Source organism: Diadema antillarum, unplaced genomic scaffold, assembly GCF_040938485.1.
Source record: "Diadema antillarum isolate AM-2024a unplaced genomic scaffold, OU_Dant_1.0 seq00001230_RagTag, whole genome shotgun sequence".
Classification (NCBI taxonomy): domain Eukaryota; kingdom Metazoa; phylum Echinodermata; class Echinoidea; order Diadematoida; family Diadematidae; genus Diadema; species Diadema antillarum.
In genome coordinates, this window is record NW_027272018.1 from 164,783 (window position 1) to 186,422 (window position 21,640).

General features: G+C 38.2%; 1 protein-coding gene across 3 annotated transcripts in view; it reads left to right on the forward strand.

Moving 5' to 3' along the window:
- LOC139745036 (exocyst complex component 6B-like) overlaps positions 1-21,640 on the forward strand; it is a 44,923-nt gene that overhangs the window by 5,788 nt on the left and 17,495 nt on the right. For all 3 annotated transcript variants that reach the window (XM_071655448.1, XM_071655446.1, XM_071655447.1), the window contains exons 2-15: positions 775-940; positions 1,745-1,883; positions 9,532-9,577; positions 10,500-10,704; positions 11,492-11,620; positions 12,555-12,707; positions 13,688-13,734; positions 14,219-14,339; positions 15,017-15,088; positions 16,022-16,119; positions 16,760-16,865; positions 17,752-17,973; positions 18,851-18,930; positions 19,670-19,775. In XM_071655448.1, coding sequence (XP_071511549.1) covers positions 775-940; positions 1,745-1,883; positions 9,532-9,577; positions 10,500-10,704; positions 11,492-11,620; positions 12,555-12,707; positions 13,688-13,734; positions 14,219-14,339; positions 15,017-15,088; positions 16,022-16,119; positions 16,760-16,865; positions 17,752-17,973; positions 18,851-18,930; positions 19,670-19,775 — 1,690 coding nt within the window. The remainder of the gene's footprint in view (positions 1-774; positions 941-1,744; positions 1,884-9,531; positions 9,578-10,499; positions 10,705-11,491; positions 11,621-12,554; positions 12,708-13,687; positions 13,735-14,218; positions 14,340-15,016; positions 15,089-16,021; positions 16,120-16,759; positions 16,866-17,751; positions 17,974-18,850; positions 18,931-19,669; positions 19,776-21,640) is intronic.

Consider the following 21,640-nt stretch of genomic DNA (forward strand, 5'->3'; position numbering starts at 1 on the left):
TTTGATAATGTGCTATTAAATGTGTGACTTAAAGTTGATGAAAGGGTGTCAGCAAATTTCCATTATTTTATCTTTGGCAAAGGTGTTAATCTACAACTGTATTAATTCCCAGAAACTTTATTGCTATTGCACTATGATGTATCTTTTTGTAATTTAATTTCTTTACTATTTGTCATTAGTGTTCTATAAGGGAGAGTAAAGAAAAGCTTTCGTTTCATTTCATTTCTTTCACTATTTAAGCATATTATTGTTCATTGTTTGTTTGACTGCATACCTTCAAGAATCCTCAAGTGTTATAAAAAGCACCCAGACTTTGTATTACGTGTCATTCTCCTATCCTATCCATGATGATATCAGTTTCATTGTTTTCATCGATAAAAGTCATAGAATTCCCCAGGGTTGACTGAGAGTAGTCTCAAATGACCAAATAGAAATAAAAAGGAAATACACAGTAGTTGAAAGCGAGGGATTTCCAAGAAAATGTTACTTATTGTATTATTGAATGTGATTTTGTTCAGAAGTCAGTGGTTTTAGTCAGAGTGACATTCAGTTGCATTCCTTGAACAAATCGCCATTTTATTTGTTCATTTTATTTTATTTATTTATTTATTTATCTATTTATAAATTTATTTTTTGCTGTCACATAAACTGTACAGACCAGCTTGTTTTGCACCCAGTTCATATGAGTTGCCTATGTGTTCATGTGAGTCTTTGGATTGTGGGGGAGTAAACGGTGATTGATACCATCTGCAATCCCTTGCTGTATCTCCCCAGAGCCATCCAAGATGGCAAAGGGCAGCAGGAGTTTGGCGAGCACCTCAAGGCCCGCATCGCCGACCACGACCGCGACATCGAGCGGATGTGCAATTTCCACTACCAGGGCTTTGTGGACAGTGTCGGCGAGCTCCTACAAGTCAGAGCTCATGCAAAGAGGCTGAAGGTATGTACAGTATATATGAATGCACTCTCTTGTCCCATGCATGAGTAATTTGCAGTCCTCTGGAATAGAAACAAGTTCCAGCAATTTTATCCATGCATGAAAATATGAATATTGATGGTGCGTCAACGTCTACACATTAAAAATTGTGTGTTGTGCCTCTCTGTACAAATAAAAGCAAGACACACTTGCCACGTTCACACTGGCAAATCTTTTTGAATTTCAATGTTGAGAACTCTTTGCAGAATTTGCTTGTCCATTCACACTGGCACCCAAACTTCTTGAAGTTTCAGTTCGCGTAGTTTGGGTCACTGGTGCCAAAACTCGACATAGAAGAGAGTGCATGCCATCTGACAACCTCTGATTGTGACAGAACAATATAGTGCACACATGTACATCCCATTGAGCGCTTGCTTCAGAGGCACTACAATGGGCAGGTCATGTGACAAATTTCACGAAATTTCAGTTGCATCCTTCCAGACTGCGCAAACTTCGAGAAGATTTGTAGGGTTTTGGGAAAATACAAGTCTTCTTTTAGCGGGAAATTTTGCGAGAGGTTTCATTGTATTTTTTCAGGAAGTTTGTGATCACACTGGCAAAACTTCAAGAACTTAAAATTTGTGAAATTTTACCAGTGTGACTGCAGCTAGTGTTCCATACAAATACGAAAGCTGCACACCAATCAACATGAACAGAAAGTGGTTCACCCAAACAGTGCGTCGCAACATCAAATTGATAATGTCTCATCCTTCAAAAGAAAAAGTGATTCATGTAATTTGACATCTTAAAATGGCCTGTCTGTTCCAGGATGGTGTGCTCACAACCAACCAGGCACTGCAGAAATCTGGCCAGCCGGTCATCGAGAAGGCGGAAGAGTTACAAATGACCAGGAGCAAGCTGCGGAATATCATGGCCACCATTGACCATCTCCAGACCTGCCTACCAGGTATGACCACAGCAAAAAAAAAAAAAAAAAAAAAAAAATTACCGCTTTTGTCCGTGCTCTAATGCCGCTTGCAGTACATGTATGTGCTATTTTACAATGAACAAGAAAGAATGATTTGTTTTTCCATAACAATTCACTTTTTCCTCTCTTTTTGAAATTTCAGTCTTTAACACAATTTTGTGTATACAATGTTTGTCTTAAACTGCATTGCATGCTGTGTGTTGTTTGTGTTATTTTTTTATTTGTCTACCAATCGTATGTCACCAAGATATATCTAGTTATGGTAGGCCTTCTTTCACTGTGTATGTGTGTGCGTGAGTTACTTTGTACATAAAGTATAAACAATGTAGAATATAAACCATTGTTAGTCCACTTTTTGATATGTATTTCTTAACATTTTTTTTTTTTCATAAAATTTCAGAGTGCCCCTTGTGAACCAAAATCAGTTTGAGTATTGCCTTTTCATCTGTAGAATATATTCGTAGGAGATTTATGCTGTAATTTTGTGTATGATGCTTTGGAATGAAAATTACAAATTGTTTGAATCTGATAGAATAATGCAATGAATGCCTGGGTTATGTGTACATGTTGCAAACTAATTGATTGCAGCATGCCTTGTGCAGTAGGTACAGTAAAAACAACCCACCAACTACATACAATACATGTATATGCACATTATATTCATATTCCCTTGAGTTCAAACCTTTTACAATATGCATGGAATATAAACTGATCACAATGTATTCAAAAATCTAATAACGATCATGCTGTATTAGATAAGTTCTAAGAAAGATTGTCCATCTACCTGGAGAGTGTTGAGTATGAGTATTACTTATGGGATCAGTATGCAATATTCCATATAGTATTAGTATGGGCCCTGTAAACAAATAGTTTTGCCATGAGTTTAATGTAGCCAATGAATATGAAGAATGATTTTGGTGAAAAGATGTCATCTCTGTATGACAGACAACACAAGAATACCAGAACGGTTGATATGGTTGTACACAAATTTCCATTTGAACTTAGTGTGACAGATTATTCACCATTGTGTGAAGATCATTTAGCTTACTGTCATACATGACGTTCAAGTTAAATGTATGAAAACTGATCATTGATTTGGTCCCTCCTGTATTAGTCCTCATCTAGTCCCCCTGTGGTTGCCACAAGTACAAAAAAATAGTTGCATCTTACGACAACTGTCTTAAGACAACTGTACACAACTGTAGACTACACCGCCACACAAGAGTGTAACCATTCAAAGTGTAATGACCTCCATTTATGCATTATGTATACTGTGAACACTTGTACATTCAGACAACATACAGTTGTAGGCACCCTGTTTTCTGATGTTGTAAGGCCAAGTAAAAAAAGAAACCAGTTTCTCGTCCTCGCGCGCATCGATTTTGGCCGCCGCATCGATTTTTTTACTATTTACTATTTTCAAAATGGCGCTGAAAATACCAAAAATTCATAATTCTGGTCCCAGCCCGCTCCCCGCCCGCATTGATTTTTAATTGCCGCATCGACTTTTTTGATATTTACTTTTTTTTCGGCCGCCGGGAAAAAAAAAAAAAATCGTCAATTCACCTACCAATCGTGATGTCTCATTTCTAATTACGCCTTGCGTCCTCTACTTAGCTGTACAGGACAGCTGTAGCTTCTGTAGTGCGTATGTAATAACGCATGCATTTCACACTGCGATTTGGTCGAGCTCGGCATGCCGGCAAGAAGGAATGACCCACAAAGCTGTCGAACTGCAGTTGGATGGGCGCGCGCGGGCGGGCCTGAGCTAGCTGTGATGTACAGCGCACTCGGTACGTCGTGAACGCGATAGCGGCAACATTTTTGCGATCAATCGCTGATATTCCACGCATATTTCGCGCATTGTTCGTATTTTCCCGTTTCTCATATTTCAAGCGGATGAATTGTACTGTACAAATGCTTGTGAGGATTGTATCGAGTTTGTATACATTTTCATGTCATTGTGACTATGTGATTGTGCATGTGTGTGCAGTGTCGGAAGGTACGGTGCCGGTGCAGTGGCCGTGCCGCACGCCGCACCGTATTGGCAAAGTGTGCGTACGCGTGTCTGTACTGTAGCTAGCTGTCCAGGGTCGGTCACCGGTACCATCCCCTGGTCTGTCAGCTGTCTGCACGCACGTATGAACACATTCGAATGTGTAGAAGCCCGTACACTCTGCTCTGTATAAACGTTGCATCTGACGGCGATGTATTGTTCTATTTTGAAGAGAAAATAAATGCGCTTTTCCAGCAAATGTACTCTCTAAAAAAAAAGATCGAGTGAAAATATTCACTCTTAAAAGAGTGAATACAAAAAAGAGTGAATTTAGAGTGAAATTGGAGAGAATTTTGAGTGAAAATGTTCATTTTCACTCATTTTGGAGTGACCTCAGGGATCACACGAAGATTTAGGAGTGATCCCTGAGGTCATTCTAAATTGAGTGAAAATGAACATTTTCACTCAAAATTCACTCCAATTTCACTCTAAATTCACTCTTTTTTGTATTCACTCTTTTAAGAGTGAATATTTTCACTCGATCTTTTTTTAGAGAGAGTAGAATTATCAAATGGGTGTATCTACAAAATAAATAACTTTTCCACGGATTCTGGTTTGTCTCGTATTTCTGCGGGATACTTTTCTTTACGATGTAAATTCATGGACACGGCCGTGAGTCGTATCATCTGCAGTGTGGTATACAATCATTCATCATCCAAATGATGAGTGATTATCAAATGTCTTTTTAGAACATGAAGAAACATCTTTAAATGTTTAATGCTATAATGCCATATCAGTATTATCTTGACATCCATCTGCAATTGTACAAGCCAGTTTCCAGTTGAATGTGCTACATTATTGTACTGTGAAGAAATGCAGTTCTACACATACCAGCTGATGTGTGGACACAAAAAGTCACAAACACCAATGATGAATAAAGCAGTGTTTTGAATATCATGGAATTTATTTCAGTCGTACATTCTTTGTTGAAAGACAGGTTTTATACCTGTTTCATTTTATAGCACAATACATCAGAATTGCAAGTAAACTGGTATCAGAAATGCCATTACAACACTAAATACCAGTATTAAGATGGTCATTTTCCCTTGACATCTGTAGTGGAAAGAAAAAGCAAATGTATTTCTGCATGCATGAAGTTTCATTTCAAGTATGGTACATAATCTATTTGTTTGAAAATGCACAGAGTGCAGGCAAGACATACACTTGGGACCTGGTCTCTCATAACACAGCTACCAGAGTGATATTTCATTTCATAAATTGGATATAGAAAATATTAAAGCCCTCTCTCGTTACCTTTCTCAGAATTACCGGACGAGAAACACATATTACTTTCATTTTGACAATTTTCGAAAAAATAGTAAGATATCAAATAGTAAGGACCTCCCTCATCGCCTTGCTCAAAAAACCCGGACGAGAAACTGCTATCTTTTTTTACTTGGCCTAATAAATACAATATATGTGAGTATTATACCTAAGATACATGTATGATAATGTTCCAAGGCACCTCCCTGGGCCTTGTACATTTTGTATTACATGGACATTGATGCTGCTGTATTTTGTTCAGTGATATACAGCCATTGTGCTTGTGTGTACGTGTGGGGAAACTACGTTGTACATGTACTGTACATGTATGTATGCAAAGGTTGGCCAGACTCGGGAATCCATGATACATCTTTGGAAAATGTTGACAGACAACAGGCTGTCGCAAGCAGCCAAGTTCTGAAAAGATTATTGATTGGTTATATATGGACTTCTTTTGTCCAGTCTGCTAATAATCCATGCATACACTGCAGGATACATACCGTTATTTATATGTCGGTGCACATATTCACTGTAGCACAATTCTATACTACCAGACCTGAACTTGTTGTGGTTATCGAACATACCATGGTGGCCAGCGAATAAAGATTAACTCAATCATACACTGTACAAATTTGTAGATACACGGTGTCTGCCAATTGATTCCTTTTAAAAATCTTGAGGCATTCATAAAGGCAAAGACATACTTAAAATGCTGATATTAGGAATTACTGTGAGAGATACACACGATATTGGCCTGACCTTAAATACAGTGCACCTTGCTGTATAAATTCTTTGCATATGATACTGTCACTGACATGTATATGTACAGTTCACAGTCAGTTCTGGTTAGGATTACGCTACAAGTACATGTATGACAGCACTATGGCCATTACAGAGTGGCCTGTTCTGGAGAAAAAAAAGACGAAAACTTGATTTCTGATTCACTTTCCTGTTGGCCGTGCCTTATCGCTGCGATCATGTGTGTAAACCTCCATGACTCACCCTTCCCCTGTGAGTAGCAATGGTTCCCGATTTGTCTGACATATCGAGTGTCTCTCTTGCAGCGGTGGCAGTCTCTTTTTGTTCAAAAGTTTTAGGAAATTAACTTTGAGTTTTCCATGTACAGTGTAGCCGTTTTATCGGGAAACGAGAGTTTTGCTTTGCTCTTGTCATTGTGTGATTAAATAAATAAGGAAAAATCCTCTAGGTTTTTTAACGGTAGAAGACCTTGGATACAGAAGCCATTGTGCTCAGTAGTCTCTTAACATTAAAGGACAAGGTCACCTTAACCTACATGTAAATTGAGAGAATACAGAAATATTAGTAGAGCACTTCAGTCAGAGGATAATTGGACTATCTGTTCAAAAGTTATGAATTTTTGAAGTTTCAGTGCCGTCATCGCTGGATAAGAAGACTACTACAGCTTGTGATGTCACGTGTATACAATGTAGAATGATATGAAGGAAGTATAAAGAAAATTTAACATACAGCTGTATTTTCTCTTTTCTCGCATAATAAAAGTGTGCTTGACTTGCCTTCTTCAGAAGGCATGGGGTATGATATTACCCTTAACATATGTCAGTGACAAGTTGAAGGAATGTGTACTTTTTACAAACAAAGAAATTTTGTGGAATTCTCTTTATTTTCGAGATAATTCTATGCATGTGACATCATACACTGTAGTAGTCTTCTAATCCAGCAGTGACTGTGCAGATACTTTTAAGAATTCACAACTTTTGAACGAATTGTCCAATTTTCCCCAAACTTTCACTGATGTGTTCTACTTTAAAGGGACTGTACAGTACTGGTTGAGGTATAGGGATTCATGTTTTGAACATTCCTAAGTGAGATAATGAAAAGCCTCTTATGAAATATGAAAAAGCATGTAATTTTAAGAAGGATTCAACGTTTATTTGATGAAAATTGGTTTTCAGATGGCTGAGATATCCAAAAAAGTGCTAAGAATAAAAGGCGACATGCCACAACTTTATTAGGATCTCTTTGTTTCACCTTGTTTTTGGATATCTCAGCCATTTCAAAACCGATTTTCATCGAATAAACTTTTGATACCCCTTAGAACTGCAGTCCCCCTTACATCTCATAGAGTGGTTTCTGAATATCTCGCAAAATGTTAAAAGCTAAATCTACACTTCGACCAGAACTGTACACACCCTTTAATATTGCTGCATTTACTCAATCCACATGTCTGTGAAGGTGGACTTGTCCTTTAAGTTTTGTGTGTAGCAGTCATGTCAGGAAATAAGAAAGTTTTGCTCTGCTCTTGCCGTTTTGTGATTGAAGAATAGATAAGGAAATGTCCTCCAAGTCTATTAATGGTGGAAGGCTTTGGATACACAAGCCATTGTCCTCAAATTCTTATTAAACACGAAGGTTTGTGGTTGTACACACAAGTAGCGATAGGTTTTGGTAGGTTGTGTCGATGACTCAGCAAACACACAGCTCCCACAGTATGATGGATGATTTGTGGTTGTGGTTTACGTAGATCCAGGGGAAATATCTTGAATGTTTTACAGGAGGAAGACATGAAATTTGATTATTCAAAAGCATGATTATAGTTTTTGAAAACATTACAATAAATTAAAATCAAAAAATGTAATAGCAATGAACTGAACTGAACAAGTTATCTCATTCCTCCCCCCCCCCCCAAAAGAGATCTTTATAGAAGCACAGACCTGTATGACAATTACTTTAACCCTTTCACACCAAGATTTTTTTTTTTCCTTTTGGCAATATCTATCATTTTCCAGTGAAGGAAGAAGTTTGAAGTTTCATGCTATTTTTGCATTTGTATGCAGTGAGTGATTCATTGTATAGTCCTTGATCTAAAGAGAAAACAGGGCAATAAAGGGATTAAAATGAAAAAAAAAAACAACAACAAACTAACAACACAGAGAAAGAAGAATAAAAAAGAAGAGTGATGCTGGACAACCTAATAACAAATTAAATAGCATCACAAAATTTGATCCAGATGGTGGTACTATTCTTTATCTGGTGATCCAGAATAGTTAATAATGATAAACTTTGATATTATTGGTGGATACCAGTGAAAGTGTAATGCATGCTGATGGAGTGAAAGACTTACAATGTACAGCTACTCGGCACCCATCAAAATAACTGGTATTTGCATTTGTCTGTATACACAAAATATGCATTCACACACACACACACAAACACAGACATACTGATGTGTACATTTTTTCCCTCTCTTTCTGTTGTCGAGATCTTAGTTGTTGAAGGCATAATATATGTGATGACTCAACCAAAGTAGCCAAACATTGTCACACATTTGTCCAGGCTCTGCTAATCAGAAGTGGCACCCTGGTTAATGATTTGTACCCTGTGGAGTTCAGTTGTACTGTAGGAAATATTTTGTCAATGATTTACATGGAGTATGCTTTCACATACCAAGATGAATGGCAATATGACAAAATGATAAGTTGATTGTAAACATGGGTCTCTGTGTCAATGTTTGCCCGAGAATTCAAGTCACTGTTGAAGTTAAGTGTGTATTGTATTCCATACTAATAGATGCATAATGAGCTCTTCATGTTTGTTATGAAATGTACCAACTTTTGATGTACATTTGTAAACACAGTGAGGAATATTTGTAGTCTTGGTGACCATCTTCAATCACAGATGATATTTCTTCTTTAAGAAGTGAATAAAAACATGTGTCAATATGATTAAAGAAGAAGGGAGAAAAAAGTCTTTCTTTGTGAAGATTAGCAATAAAGTTTGTTTACCTGTACTTTGATAAGTTCTCTTAATGATACAGTATGTATGATATAGAAGATCAGCCTGACGTGTAAACTGAAGCAAAATGCATTTCTGATAATTTGCTTAAGAGACGGAAACAAACAAACAAACAAACAACAAAAAAGATAGAAAGAAGGTAAAAAACCCTCAAATTTCCTAGTCATGCTGTGGTTGCCGAGTGCAAATTTTGTATTAAAAACTACAACCATATTTTGGCACAATATTTTGGGAAGTCTGGCCATTTTCTATATGAAAGAAATACAGTAGCACCATTGAAGGGAGATGATTCTATTTTAATCATAATTTCTAGTGTCCTGCCTGCGTTATGGAAGCAGCACTTGTCACGTAAACATGGTTCAATAGCGTGACAAGTCAAAAACAATTATTTGCATCATGTAATGTCTTATTTGATTTTATTTCGAGGTAGTCTTTTGCCAACAGTGTGCTTTAAATGAGGTACATGGTTTAGGCAAAGGATCAGCTCATTTTTTTTCCCCCTTTGCATCGTTTTTCTGTTTTTTCTGCCCACAGTGCTGGAAATGTACTGCAAGCTCAACGATCAAATAGAAAGCAAACGGTGAGACATTTCACATCATTGAAAGTCTGTGTGCATGTACATCTATTGTAAATACTCAGCCTGCTCAGTGTTAACACAAATGAAAGAAAGAGGTGGGCCCCTCTCCCAGTCAAGCATTATGTTCTGTCTACTGCACTCACTCTTCCATGTACAGTCAGAAATAAGGAATAATGAAGAAAGAAGTTATTTACACAGCGAACAAGACATTTTGCATTGAGAAATTACTGAACTTTGCTCTACATGTGTATGTGGTGAGAATTTTCTGTGACTGGGAAATTTCTGTAGATAGGCATTGATTTATATGGCATTATTTTCTTGTGTGTTTTATATACAGTAAGACCTACAGCTTATGTATGTGTATAAAGCCACGTACTGGAATATGCAGTTTGTGATTGATTAGAAAGAAGCTGATTTGTAGGAATACTCACGCTCACTTTAAAGGAGAATGAAATCCCAAACTATACAAACCTGGATTGAGTGAATGCAGCAGGACAATGTATTAGTAGAACACATGAGTGGAGTTTGAGGAAAATCAGCCAATCTGTTAATATCAGCTGATATGAGTTTTTGAATTTTGGTGCCACCATTGCTGGATGAAAAGACTACAACATTTCATGGCATCACACTTAGACAATTGAAGAATGAAACATACTTGCTTTTTTCTAGCATAATGAAAGAGCACTTGCCTTACCTCTTTCAGAAAACAGAGGGAATCATATTACCCTAAACATATGTCAGTATAAAGGGGAGGGGATGCATACTTTTCATAAAATATGAAACTGAAGTAGGGATTTTAAAAGTACCAAATTTGTGTGACCCACTTTTTGTAATGTTCCGCTTTCATCATGTGTGTATGCACCTTGCCCCTATTCCTCATCATTCTCTGTCTATTCAAATTACCGTCCGTAACCGTGGGATGCAGGTACTACCCCGCCCTTAAGACTTTGGAACAGCTGGAACACACATACCTGCCCCGAGTCAGGCGGTACCGGTTCTGCGAGCGGATGGCGGACAACATCCCGCGCATCCGGGAGAGCATCAAGGAGGCCTCCATGAGCGACCTCAAGGACTTCCTCGAGAGCATCCGCAAGCACTCCGACTGGATCGGGGAGGAAGCTATGAAACAGGTGCATCATTCTTTCTGATTAACCCATTGAGGACGGGCTGATTTTGCTACAACACGCATTTCCCATAGACACCTGCCATGGAAACCCAGGACTAGTCTTCAACGGGTTAATGTCATATTTACAGAGGGGGCCCGGGGTAAATAGGGGAAAGTGGAACGGAAATGGTAATATGGTAGGAGCATCTGATACCACCTGGAGAGATCCATGCAGGTACTCTGACTTCTGGTCAAGTTTTCATGTTAGGCCAATTTCAGTGAACATCAGCTGCTTGGTGATTTTGCAACTGAGGGAATTTATTAATTATTAGTGCATTTTCTGATTTTTCCCCCCAAAATATTAGTGTGCTCTTAGTTTGATGCCATTTCAGTAGAGCGCAAATGATGCCAACATTTCCTCACCAGGGATGAGGTTAAGAGGGAGGTCAGCCTTGAGTGAGACAATATTGGAAAGGGGATGAGAGTTCAACTTGAGGGAAGGTTGGGTGTAACAAGGCAAGGGCTGAGTAGAGTGTTCATTTGTTAGTCTGTCATACGATGTGTGGACTTTCATAGATGTAACTTGACAGTATCGGGAGAGAAGCTAGGAAGCAGGTTTGTTTCCTAACCAAAAAAACTCTGAGTGGTGTGTGGAAGGCTTTGCTTGAAAGTTAGTATAAGTACATGTAAATTCATCTTAGTGTGAAACACCGGCCAGATGAATATTTAAACTAAAAATACTCTACACATTTCTTCCATATATGTTTAGCATTTTTTGTCAAGAATTATATGCTCTTGACTTCTTCCCACAGGTCCAGAAGCGCAGCACACTTGAGACGTCAGCCTTCATGCGGGCGAGGCACCGGACCGTGAAGGCGGAGTCACCCCTCACTGAGGCAGACAAGGACTCCGTGGGAGAGTTCATGCTGGAGGAAGAGGAAGTGAGTACAGGGTATCTGGTGATCACAATGCAAACATGTGCTGCGAGGGTGTGGCCAAGTGACTGACAGGGGAAATAGAGGCGTGCCATTGGCTGATGGCAGATGGAGCTGCAGCCACTAGCCATTTAGAATCATGTGGAGGTGTGGCCATCTTTTCTTTCCTAAAGTTTGTTGAACTCTTCAAGTATTGCATTGTGAACTGCTGATTCATTGCAACAGATGTCTGTTATAACAAAACAATTCTTCTCCTTGTAGATGTCTCTGGTTTGTGAGTAGAATGTAGCAAGTGACATGTTGAGAGATTATGTCAACAATGTCAGATGGATGGATGGATGAATTGAGCAAATTTTGTCCACATATTCTCTCAGTTTGCTTTGGATGCTCTCACTTGATTAAACTCTTAGCATGATTGAACTTTTTAACTCTTCGGTTAACTTACCATGGTTACATTTCCTTTTCTGCAATGTCATTTTGGCTATGATTATCATTTCTGTTCTGATTTATTTCTCAGTTATTCACAGTTTTTCTTAAAGCCATGTTTTCTTCACTACTGGGATCATTGTATGTCAAGGGCTACTTGTTCGTGGAAAATTTTTCATGATAAAGGAAGTTTATGCCTTTTGAAATAGCTTTGCACAAAAGTCCTGTTTTTGAATTTTGGAGGTCACACCAATGAAAAATTCACAGTCAGGAAGTTGAAAACGGCAACCATTGCGATGTCTCCATAGCATACCAAACATGCACTGGTCTGTTGCTTTGAATTTGCTTATTTCAACAACATCTTTCTTGGGGGTGGTGGGGGGGGGGGGAGATGGAATGTCCTCCATAAACAACCGTGTTTCCTCATGAAGGGGTGAATACCACAGGACAGACATGACAGCCTTTGACGTACATTCTCTGTTGCCACACTTGACCTCCTCCCTGTATTTAACAGGAGGTCAGCCCGCAGGACAAGGTGGACTTCTCGCCCGTCTACCGATGCCTTCACATCTACTCCGTGCTGGGCGAGAGGGAGGTTTTCGAGAACTACTACCGCAAGCAGCGCACGAAGCAGTCCAAGCTGGCCATACAACCTCAGGGCAACACGGTGAGTTGTGCTGATGAAAGAACAATTCATTTCCACTTTATACACTGTGAAACCTGTTAATAATGATATTCAAGGGAGCAAAGAGAGGGAACCTCTTTGGTGGGTTGTCTTTATTAATGCAGATGTTTTTACATGGATAATGTTCTGAAAGGAAACAGAATTTGATGCTGCAAAAAGCTTTCATTGGTTGGGAAAAGATGTATATTAAAATAAATTTAAGCTAAACATACCTTTGTGTCAGTCAAATATAAAGGTTGGTTGAAGCTTGATATTGCTGTGACAAGTTTGGTGGTCGTAATCTGTGGATTAAAGTGGTTGGAGTAATGGGCAAGATTGCTGTAGATGTCTGTTACCAGTAACACAAATTTAAGCTCCAAGAACGCCATTATATCACTCAAATGTAATGGTTGAACAAAGCTTAAATTTGTAGTGATAGATTTGGTGTTCTTAATGTATAGGTGGAGATGGTTGATGTAAGGGGCAGACATACTGCACATACCTGTGACCAATGACCACCAATAAAGGAGTTCTAAAAGACTTTTGAAACTGTTATGAAATCATATGACTATGAGATGTAAATATGCCCAAGACCATTGAATATGTCATGATGAAGTATTGAAATTTTACATCGGCCACTTCAATTGCATAGCATGCCTTAATCTGAAGTGAAAAGTAAGCTGTTGTCACTTCCAATGACATTATCTCAGATATGAAACAAAATCATCGAAATGATAAAAGAGTAGAATTTGTGACTGAAAGATTGGTAATATAATGCCATTGTGGCAACACAGGTCTAGTGGCCAATCATTTGATGACAAACAATCCTACTTCGTATGCATTATTTCGGTATTTCTACTTTCAGTGTTCAGTGATGATTAGACTTGTTTTGGTTAAAAGTATTTAGTATTTAATTTAATATTTAGACTTCAGTGTTCTTCATGTATTTATAAATTGTTATGTTCGTTTTCTTCCTGTTGCAGTATGAATCATTAGATCACTACAAGAAGTACTTTCATCAGATATTAGGGTGAGTATGATTCATTTGTAATATGGCTGAGTGATTGGCTGAGAGGGCATTGCAATATTGAATGCAAATGTAATATGTGTTGTGATGTGTGTGTGGAGTGTTTAGATGCATTATGATGGTGAATGACAACTGTCACATGTATGAAGGTGTTTACATATGGCCTGTGATTTTTAGAACTTTTACTATTCACACAAAACAAATCTTGATACATTTACCATCACACTAACAAATCTGAGTATTGCTTTGTGGATTGCGTCGGTGAATACTCTGTATGATAATAATGTAATATAATATATATGATATGCTTATAATTTTTTTTTTTGAATGTGTGTGTGTAAAATAGATAACTGTAAAGTGCATAGGGAACATTTATATTTCATAACGCACTATCGGTAGAAGTTTAACTATGATTATAAAAATAGGATATCACTTGATGCATTCATTGTAAGTTTGATTGTGTGCCCATGTGTGTGTTTGTGTTCAGATTTTTCGTTCTGGAGGACCACGTCCTCAACACAACAGAAGGACTCGTAACGAGAGAGTACCTGGACGACCTGTGGAACACGGCTCTGTCCAAGATCGGTAGCACGCTTAGAAACAATTCAGTGAGTTGCTCTTTACATCTCTTCTTGTCTTAAAGGGTGTGTACGGTTCTGGTTGAGGTGAGGATTTAGCTTTTAACGTTTTGCAAGATATTCAGAAACCACTCTATGAGATGTCAAAGAGCATGCAATTCTAAGGGGTATCAACAGTTTATTTGATGAAAATTGGTTTTGAAATGGCCGAGATATCCAAAACAAGGTTAAACAAAGAGATCCTAATAAAAGGTGTGGCCTGTCGCCTTTTATTATTATCACTTTTTTGGATATCTCGGCCATTTGAAAACCAATTTTCATCAAATAAATGTCGAATCTTTCTTAAAATTACATGTGCTCTTTCATATTTCGTAAGAGGTTTCTCATTATCTCACTTAATTCATGTTCAAAACATGAATCCCCACCTCAACCAGTACTGTACAGTCCCTTTAAACACAAGTTTTGTTTTGTTTTGTTTTGTTTTTTCAGGAAAAGCTTCTAAAACTATGTAATTCCATAACTCTGTGATAGTAATACCATTATGATAAAACAATAATATTAAATTAGAGCTGCAGCTATTACTACTGCAAGCAGTATTGCTGCAAATGATAATTGTAGTTCATTAATACATGTATATTTATGATGATAAAGAAATGTTTGTACAAACACAGTTCAAACCATTGATGCACTTCTTGTGTTAACCACAGGCATACTGCACGGATGCAACGCTGCTCCTACGGATCAAGAACCTGGTAGTTCTCTTTGTACAAACTGTAAATGTGAGTACAATGCTCAACGTACCATAAAGTCATTTGTATATTGTTCACATCCAAGTGAAGATTCAGAATTTAAGCACAGCATTAATGCTTTGTGGCATCTTTGTCACCCACTAGATTTTGATCGTGTGTCACACATGTCCAACATATTGCTGTCTGGTAGAAAATGTTCACCAGTCTCATATCATTATTTTCATTTAAGGCACTGTCTTCACTAACCTCTCTGATAACTTTCACACCATAACTTTGACATGAAATTTGAGATTGACGGCTCTAATAGAACACATTCTATGTGCCTATATGGAAAGCCAATGCTTCTGAACACGCACAAAGGCTTGAGTGGCTTGTGCATATGATGTTCTTAACGAGAAGGCATTTATCGACCTTGATCGTGTCCAAAGCAAAGGATATAGGTCAAGAACACTTCTGGTGAGATATAGATGGTATTTTTGTGACCATATGTAAATGGCAAGTGATCTGCAAATGGAATAGTCCTAGAACAGAATTGCGTTTTGAAGCCCATTCCTAAGATTTACACATTTATACACTGTCATACTCCCCCAGAGTACTACTAGCTCTCAGGCCCACTTTTCCAGGGCAAATTGAAACAATTGTTCGGCAAGTTGTACAAACAGAACTAGCCTGTTAGTTGTTATTGGTACAAGTCCCCTGCCTGGCAGCCCATTTCGGCACGTGGGTGGAAGGAACTGTGTAACGTCCTGTCACCCTATATTTGTGCTCGTTGAAAATCTCCAGGGGACCGTTTCATGAAACTTTTTGTCAGTGATTTACACTGACAACTGTTAAAAGCTACTGAAATCCTTGCGTCTGATTGGCTGATAGCAAATTTGTCGGTGAAAACCTCCGACGAACTCGTTGATGAAACGCCCCCCAGCATTGATAATTGTTTCCTCCAATCCTCTCTCTCTTCCACAGAGTTATGGTTTCAACACAGGGCCTCTCACAGAGTTCCTGCTGGATCTCAAGGATCAATACAACGAGATTCTCATGAAGAAATGGGTCCAAGTCTTCAGGTAGGAGAAAAACCAGCTTTACATATTTCCCATCAAGAGAAGACACAGTAATGCACAAAAGTTTGATTTAAGCTCACATCTATGTGTATATCTGTATTCATATCTGTATCCACTCATATATCTGTATCTGTAGCCCCATCTGTTGCTACATTTACATCCATATACACATCTGCATTCGCATCCACATCCATATCCATACATGCATCCGTTCGATATCGATTTTCATATTCATATCCCTATCCATACGTGTATCTGTTCGATATCCATTTTAATATTCATATCCATATCCATATCTATATTCATATCCAAATCCAGATCCAGATCCATGTCAGTATCCATATCCATATCCAGATCAGTATCCATATCCATATGATCATATCTGTATCCATATTTGCATCTTACTCCACATCTGCAGTAGTATCTGCATCTGTATCCTTGTCCATGTCTGTATTTCATCCATAATCTATCTATCTGGTTTAATGACTTTAATGTTGATCTATTTCTTAAATGTTGGGTGTGTAAAACCAGTATTGAAATATCATGTAGATATTATTGGTTATTTCAACGGAATTGGGATACATGAACTCTGTCCTTAGCCTTTTTAAATGTCAGGATGTCCTGTTTTTCATTTGACGTGCAGCGACATCTTTGATGAGGATAACTACACAGCCATGGCCGTCCAATCAGAGACAGAGTACCATGAACTCATCAGGTCTTTCCCGCTCAGGGATGAGAAGATAGACAAGGTAAACTACTGTATACGCCGAATATTTCGCGAGGTTTTTATTTTCGCGAATTTCGTGAGTCAGCTGCAATTCGCGAAATTAAAGACATGCGAAAATATTGACTCTGATCCAGATATGAATGGGATGTACGCGTACACATTTCTGCGTTCAGTAAAGGATTCCACGGTCGCGAATTTAACCACTCGCGAAATCGTCGGGAAGTCTCGATTCGCGAAAATTTAGACTCTCAAAATATATGGCGTATACAGTATAGGAAGTCAGCGCAATATGAATCCTATCATTCAATAGTCATCTGGGGAAGACAGTAATAATGCAAGAAGGATACTTTTGTGATATCCATTTTAATTTTATTTGAGCACTATTACTTTAAAGCGCAGACAAGCATTGTAAATGTGGGTGAAGTGTACACAAATTTTATGGTTGTGGTAAAAACTGCCTGAGAAGAATTGAAAGAAAATGCTTTGGATTCTGTTTAAAAATTGTTTTTTGATATTTTATCTTTGTAAGATCATTATGTTTGCTTTTTGATTACTGGAACACTAAATACTTATCTTTTGTCCCGATTTTGCCAAAATCTTTGTAAAGTATGTTCCTTCATTGTACATTATATCTCTCTGCTTTGACAAGATTGTAGTAGCCTGTTCATTTTGACATGAATAATCACTTTTAGATGAGGGTAGATAAATTACAATTGAAATAATTTCCATGCTGAATTCTGTGGAAATATTGGCCTTCTGCCTCCAACATGAAGCAATGGCAACAACAGATTTAAATGGCCAGTTAGAGCTCAGTACCGGTTAGTATCCGCATCAGACTGAGTTGTACCATACTCTCATTGAATGCAATAGACAGTAGCATTCTACCCCACCCTTCCATGTCTGTTCAGGCGCCCTACCCGAAGCGGCTGCCCTTCTCTGAGTTCGTGCCCAAGGTGTACCGGCAGATCAAGGAGTTCATCTATGCCTGCCACAAGTTCTCCCAGGACCTCCATCTAACCCAGACGGAGCGGGACGACATGATCCGCAAGTCCACCAACGTCCTCCTCACCCGCACCCTCAGCGGCTGCCTCAACGCTCTCATACGCAAGCGCTGCCTGGGCCTGACTGAGGTGAGCGTGTTTGAAACTCACGGTAGACGTTCACAATTTTTTTTTTGTCTCTGTTTGTAATAATGATAATAATGATAAACCATGATTATACAGTGCATATCACAAAAAATAAGATTAAAGTCTCTATGCACATGAAGGAAGGAAATTACAGAAATAAGGGAAAATAGACATTAAAGAAGAGGAAATAAGTTAAGATGAGAAATGATAAAACTTTGACATACAGCACAAAGCCTAATCCATCGTCAAGTTAAAAAGAAATATACTTTCATAAGACTGTTAAAATCATCTTCTGCGTCGGCCTGCTTTAGATGCGTGGGTAATTTGTTTTTTCTTTGATACTTTTTTACTTGGTTTTAGGGCAATTACCCCAGACCCTTCCTCTGAACGTAACCCTGATCCTAATCCTGAACCTAATCCTAACCCTTACCTTTCCTCTAACCTTATCTCTAACCAGTAATTTGCCAGGGGGTTATTGCCCTGATACATTTTACTTTATATCTGTTGTAAGCCAGTCTACGTGTACTAGAGGTATTTCAAGAGTTATTGATTTGATGCTTGTACTGTTTCATTTGTGACATTTGTTGCAGGGGCTTTTTATTCCCATTGGTTATGTTCAAATCAGATTCACAATTTTTATTTAGTGTATGATCAGATCAGCCTCAAGAGATACTATAGGTTGTTATGAATAAGTTTGCCAAGCAGGTGTACACAAACGTGAATATGTTATTGAACTGATCTACTGATGGTTAACAATGCCTGTGCTCACAAAATTCATCAGTAGAATGAGCAAATATGTTTGTATTAGTGTACTGATGATTCACAATTTCCATGCCCTTATAAATTTCTGAAAATTCATTTTCTTATGTCCGTGCTTCAGCTAGTGCAAGTTACAGTCAACACAATTCACTTAGAGAATGCCTGCAAGTACCTGGAAGATTTCATCTCAAACATAACAAGGTGAGTTGGGAAACGGTCACCATGGTGATAAAGCCATAGATGCTGGGATGTAGTTTGATGGTGGGTCAGGACGTTCCTTGTGGCTGGGAAGGTGGTTTAATTAGAGAGCACCATTGGTTTCCTTTTCGTGCGTTGTCGAGTACAAAATGGCAAAGTTCAAATGTGACAACCGAAGAAAGTAGCTGAAAAAGGCCATGCCCTGTTTTCATGTTTTTAAGTTGATCTTTTCTATTTTGTTGCCCTTTTTGTCAGATATCAACTTCTTTGTTCCCCTTGAGATGGTCAATATTTTTTTTGTTTGTTTTTCTAATTGTCATTGTAAAAGCTGCTTGTGCATACTGTCAAATAATCTGTAAAGAGTAATCAATCTACATGTCAATGTGTAATGTCAGTCACTGAGCATCTGCAAGCAAAATTAGTTCTAACTTAAACAAATATTGGAAGTGTCTATTTTGGAAATAAATTGTATTGAAAGTGTCTATTTTGGAAACCATGAGGAAGGAGGTGATTCCTCCTGTTGTGGGCAATATAATGAAGTGGGTAATATAATGAAGTGGGTAATATAATGAAGTGGGTAATATAATGAAGTGGGCAATATACTGTAGTTGGCAATATATGTTTTGCTGTGATTATGTAATCATTGCAATTAATGTGCTTAGTTTAATAAGCCTAATGAGTTTCTTTTGCTCTCCAAAATGTTGCCCCTCTCTTATCTTTTGATCGGATTGTGACCTGGCAGGACGACGGGAGATAACATCCATGCAGCTGGTCTGCAGAGCACAAACATCTTCCGGGATGCCAGGAGTGAGGCAGAGCAAGAAATCTACCGCAGACTCAACGAGAAGGTTGGTTGGTTTTCTATGAAAGCTAGCGTACACTAAACCATTTGCTCACATTCAAAAGCAGTGACTTAACCTGAAATTGATCACATATGGATCTGAAAAACAAAAACAAAAAGTTGCCTTTGAATCATGTTATCCTGTACATAAGATTTTTACCACAGGTTATGCAATGGTGAAATTTCTCTGATGTTCTGAAGTTCAATTTCAATTTCAATTTCAATTTATTTTCGTATTTCTCGATGGAAAATACATGGTATATAACAAAATATAATACAGAATGTCCAGCTTGGATATATACATGAAGAAATAGGAATACAAAAGTAATACATAACGGTCGATGTGTCATTTTCAATCAAAGTAAAAGATGCGAAGAGAAATACGATGGAACCTACTAAAAAGCAAAGCTTGTTGAGTGTAGGTCCCAACAAAAGCCTAGTAAGGGGAACAGGATGAGGAGCACGGGTACAATTAAGACCAAAAGTAATGATAAACAAAAGAGAATGACTAGTACTCGGGGCTCAGAAGATTCTTCTCACATGCATTTATGTGTGTGATAAAATGAGAACAAGTAACCACATGCTGCACACTATAGCAGTTGCTCTCATAGCAATTTAGACATGGGAGTGATAATGACGTGAATACTTAAGTACTATTAGGGTTTAAACATTCCGGCTTCCATAGACACGGGGAAAGATTTAAAAAATGGAGAACATGAATCAATTGCAATTCCTATATGTGATATACCAGCCAGCTGCAATGATGCATAAAAGAAAGGAAAGAAAGAAAGGAGGGGAAACTATGCGACACGACCATGGTCTTACTAGAAGTGGAAGGAAAAACACCGATGGGAAGGAATTTGAGAGAGCATGCAACTAAAATGTATATGCATGAGTCTGTTCACATGGCAACAACCGAGTAGTATAACAGAGCAGCCATCAGCATAATAAAAAGGAATTTTAGTGCACTTGTGTGTTGTAGCTATTCAATACATGCTGTCTGAGTTTACGCTTAAAGAATGATAATGACAAGCAGCTTTTAACCTCTGTTGGGAGATCATTCCAATATTTAGGACCTGTATACATAATTGTGTTTTTAGCGAAAACTGTTCGAGTTCGTGGAAGGTGATAAGCGTCACTCTGGCGAGTTGGATAGTGGTGGACAGAATTGTTTCTTATGAACATCTGTAAAAAGACACCAGGAAGATCTTTTGAGGAAAGTTTATACATAAAAATACCTAAGTTGGGATGTGTCACTTCAATTTTTTGGATATATCAAGATATACTGTTGTGTACAAAGTTTGTATGAATATTGACAAATTATGCAGTGGCGTAGAATGTCAGCTGCAGCTGTAGCATTGTTATTGAAGCCAGAATGGATGAAGTCATCTGGTCACAAAAAAAAAAAAAATGTATGTTTTGACATATGTAGGAAAATGTCATAGGGACTATTTCAGTCAGTGTGTGTATTCAAAAGCAGCTACCTGTATGTAAAACTTTACGACATGGTTTTCATGAGATTGTATTTGTGCACTATACAAAAGTATACAAAAGGTCATCTGTCTAGATAGGCCTTCTGTCCAGAAAGGTCATAAGTTGGTTGCCCTGGAAGGGTGTTCACAGACAGGGCTGACTTTACTGGACCTTGTGGGGTAGGGTCTCTTACAGGTAGGTTTCCATGCCATTGAGACAAGGCTGCTGTAAAATGAGGAACGTTTCGCTTGCATTTTAATTTCGCGCATTTCGCGAGAGCCAAGATTCGCGAAATTAGAATGCATGTGAAAGTTCTTGCCTACACTACATGCATTGAATGCCAGTGGCAATTCGTGAAAATTTCATGCCACGAAGAAAGCCTTCAGCTCCAATTCGCGA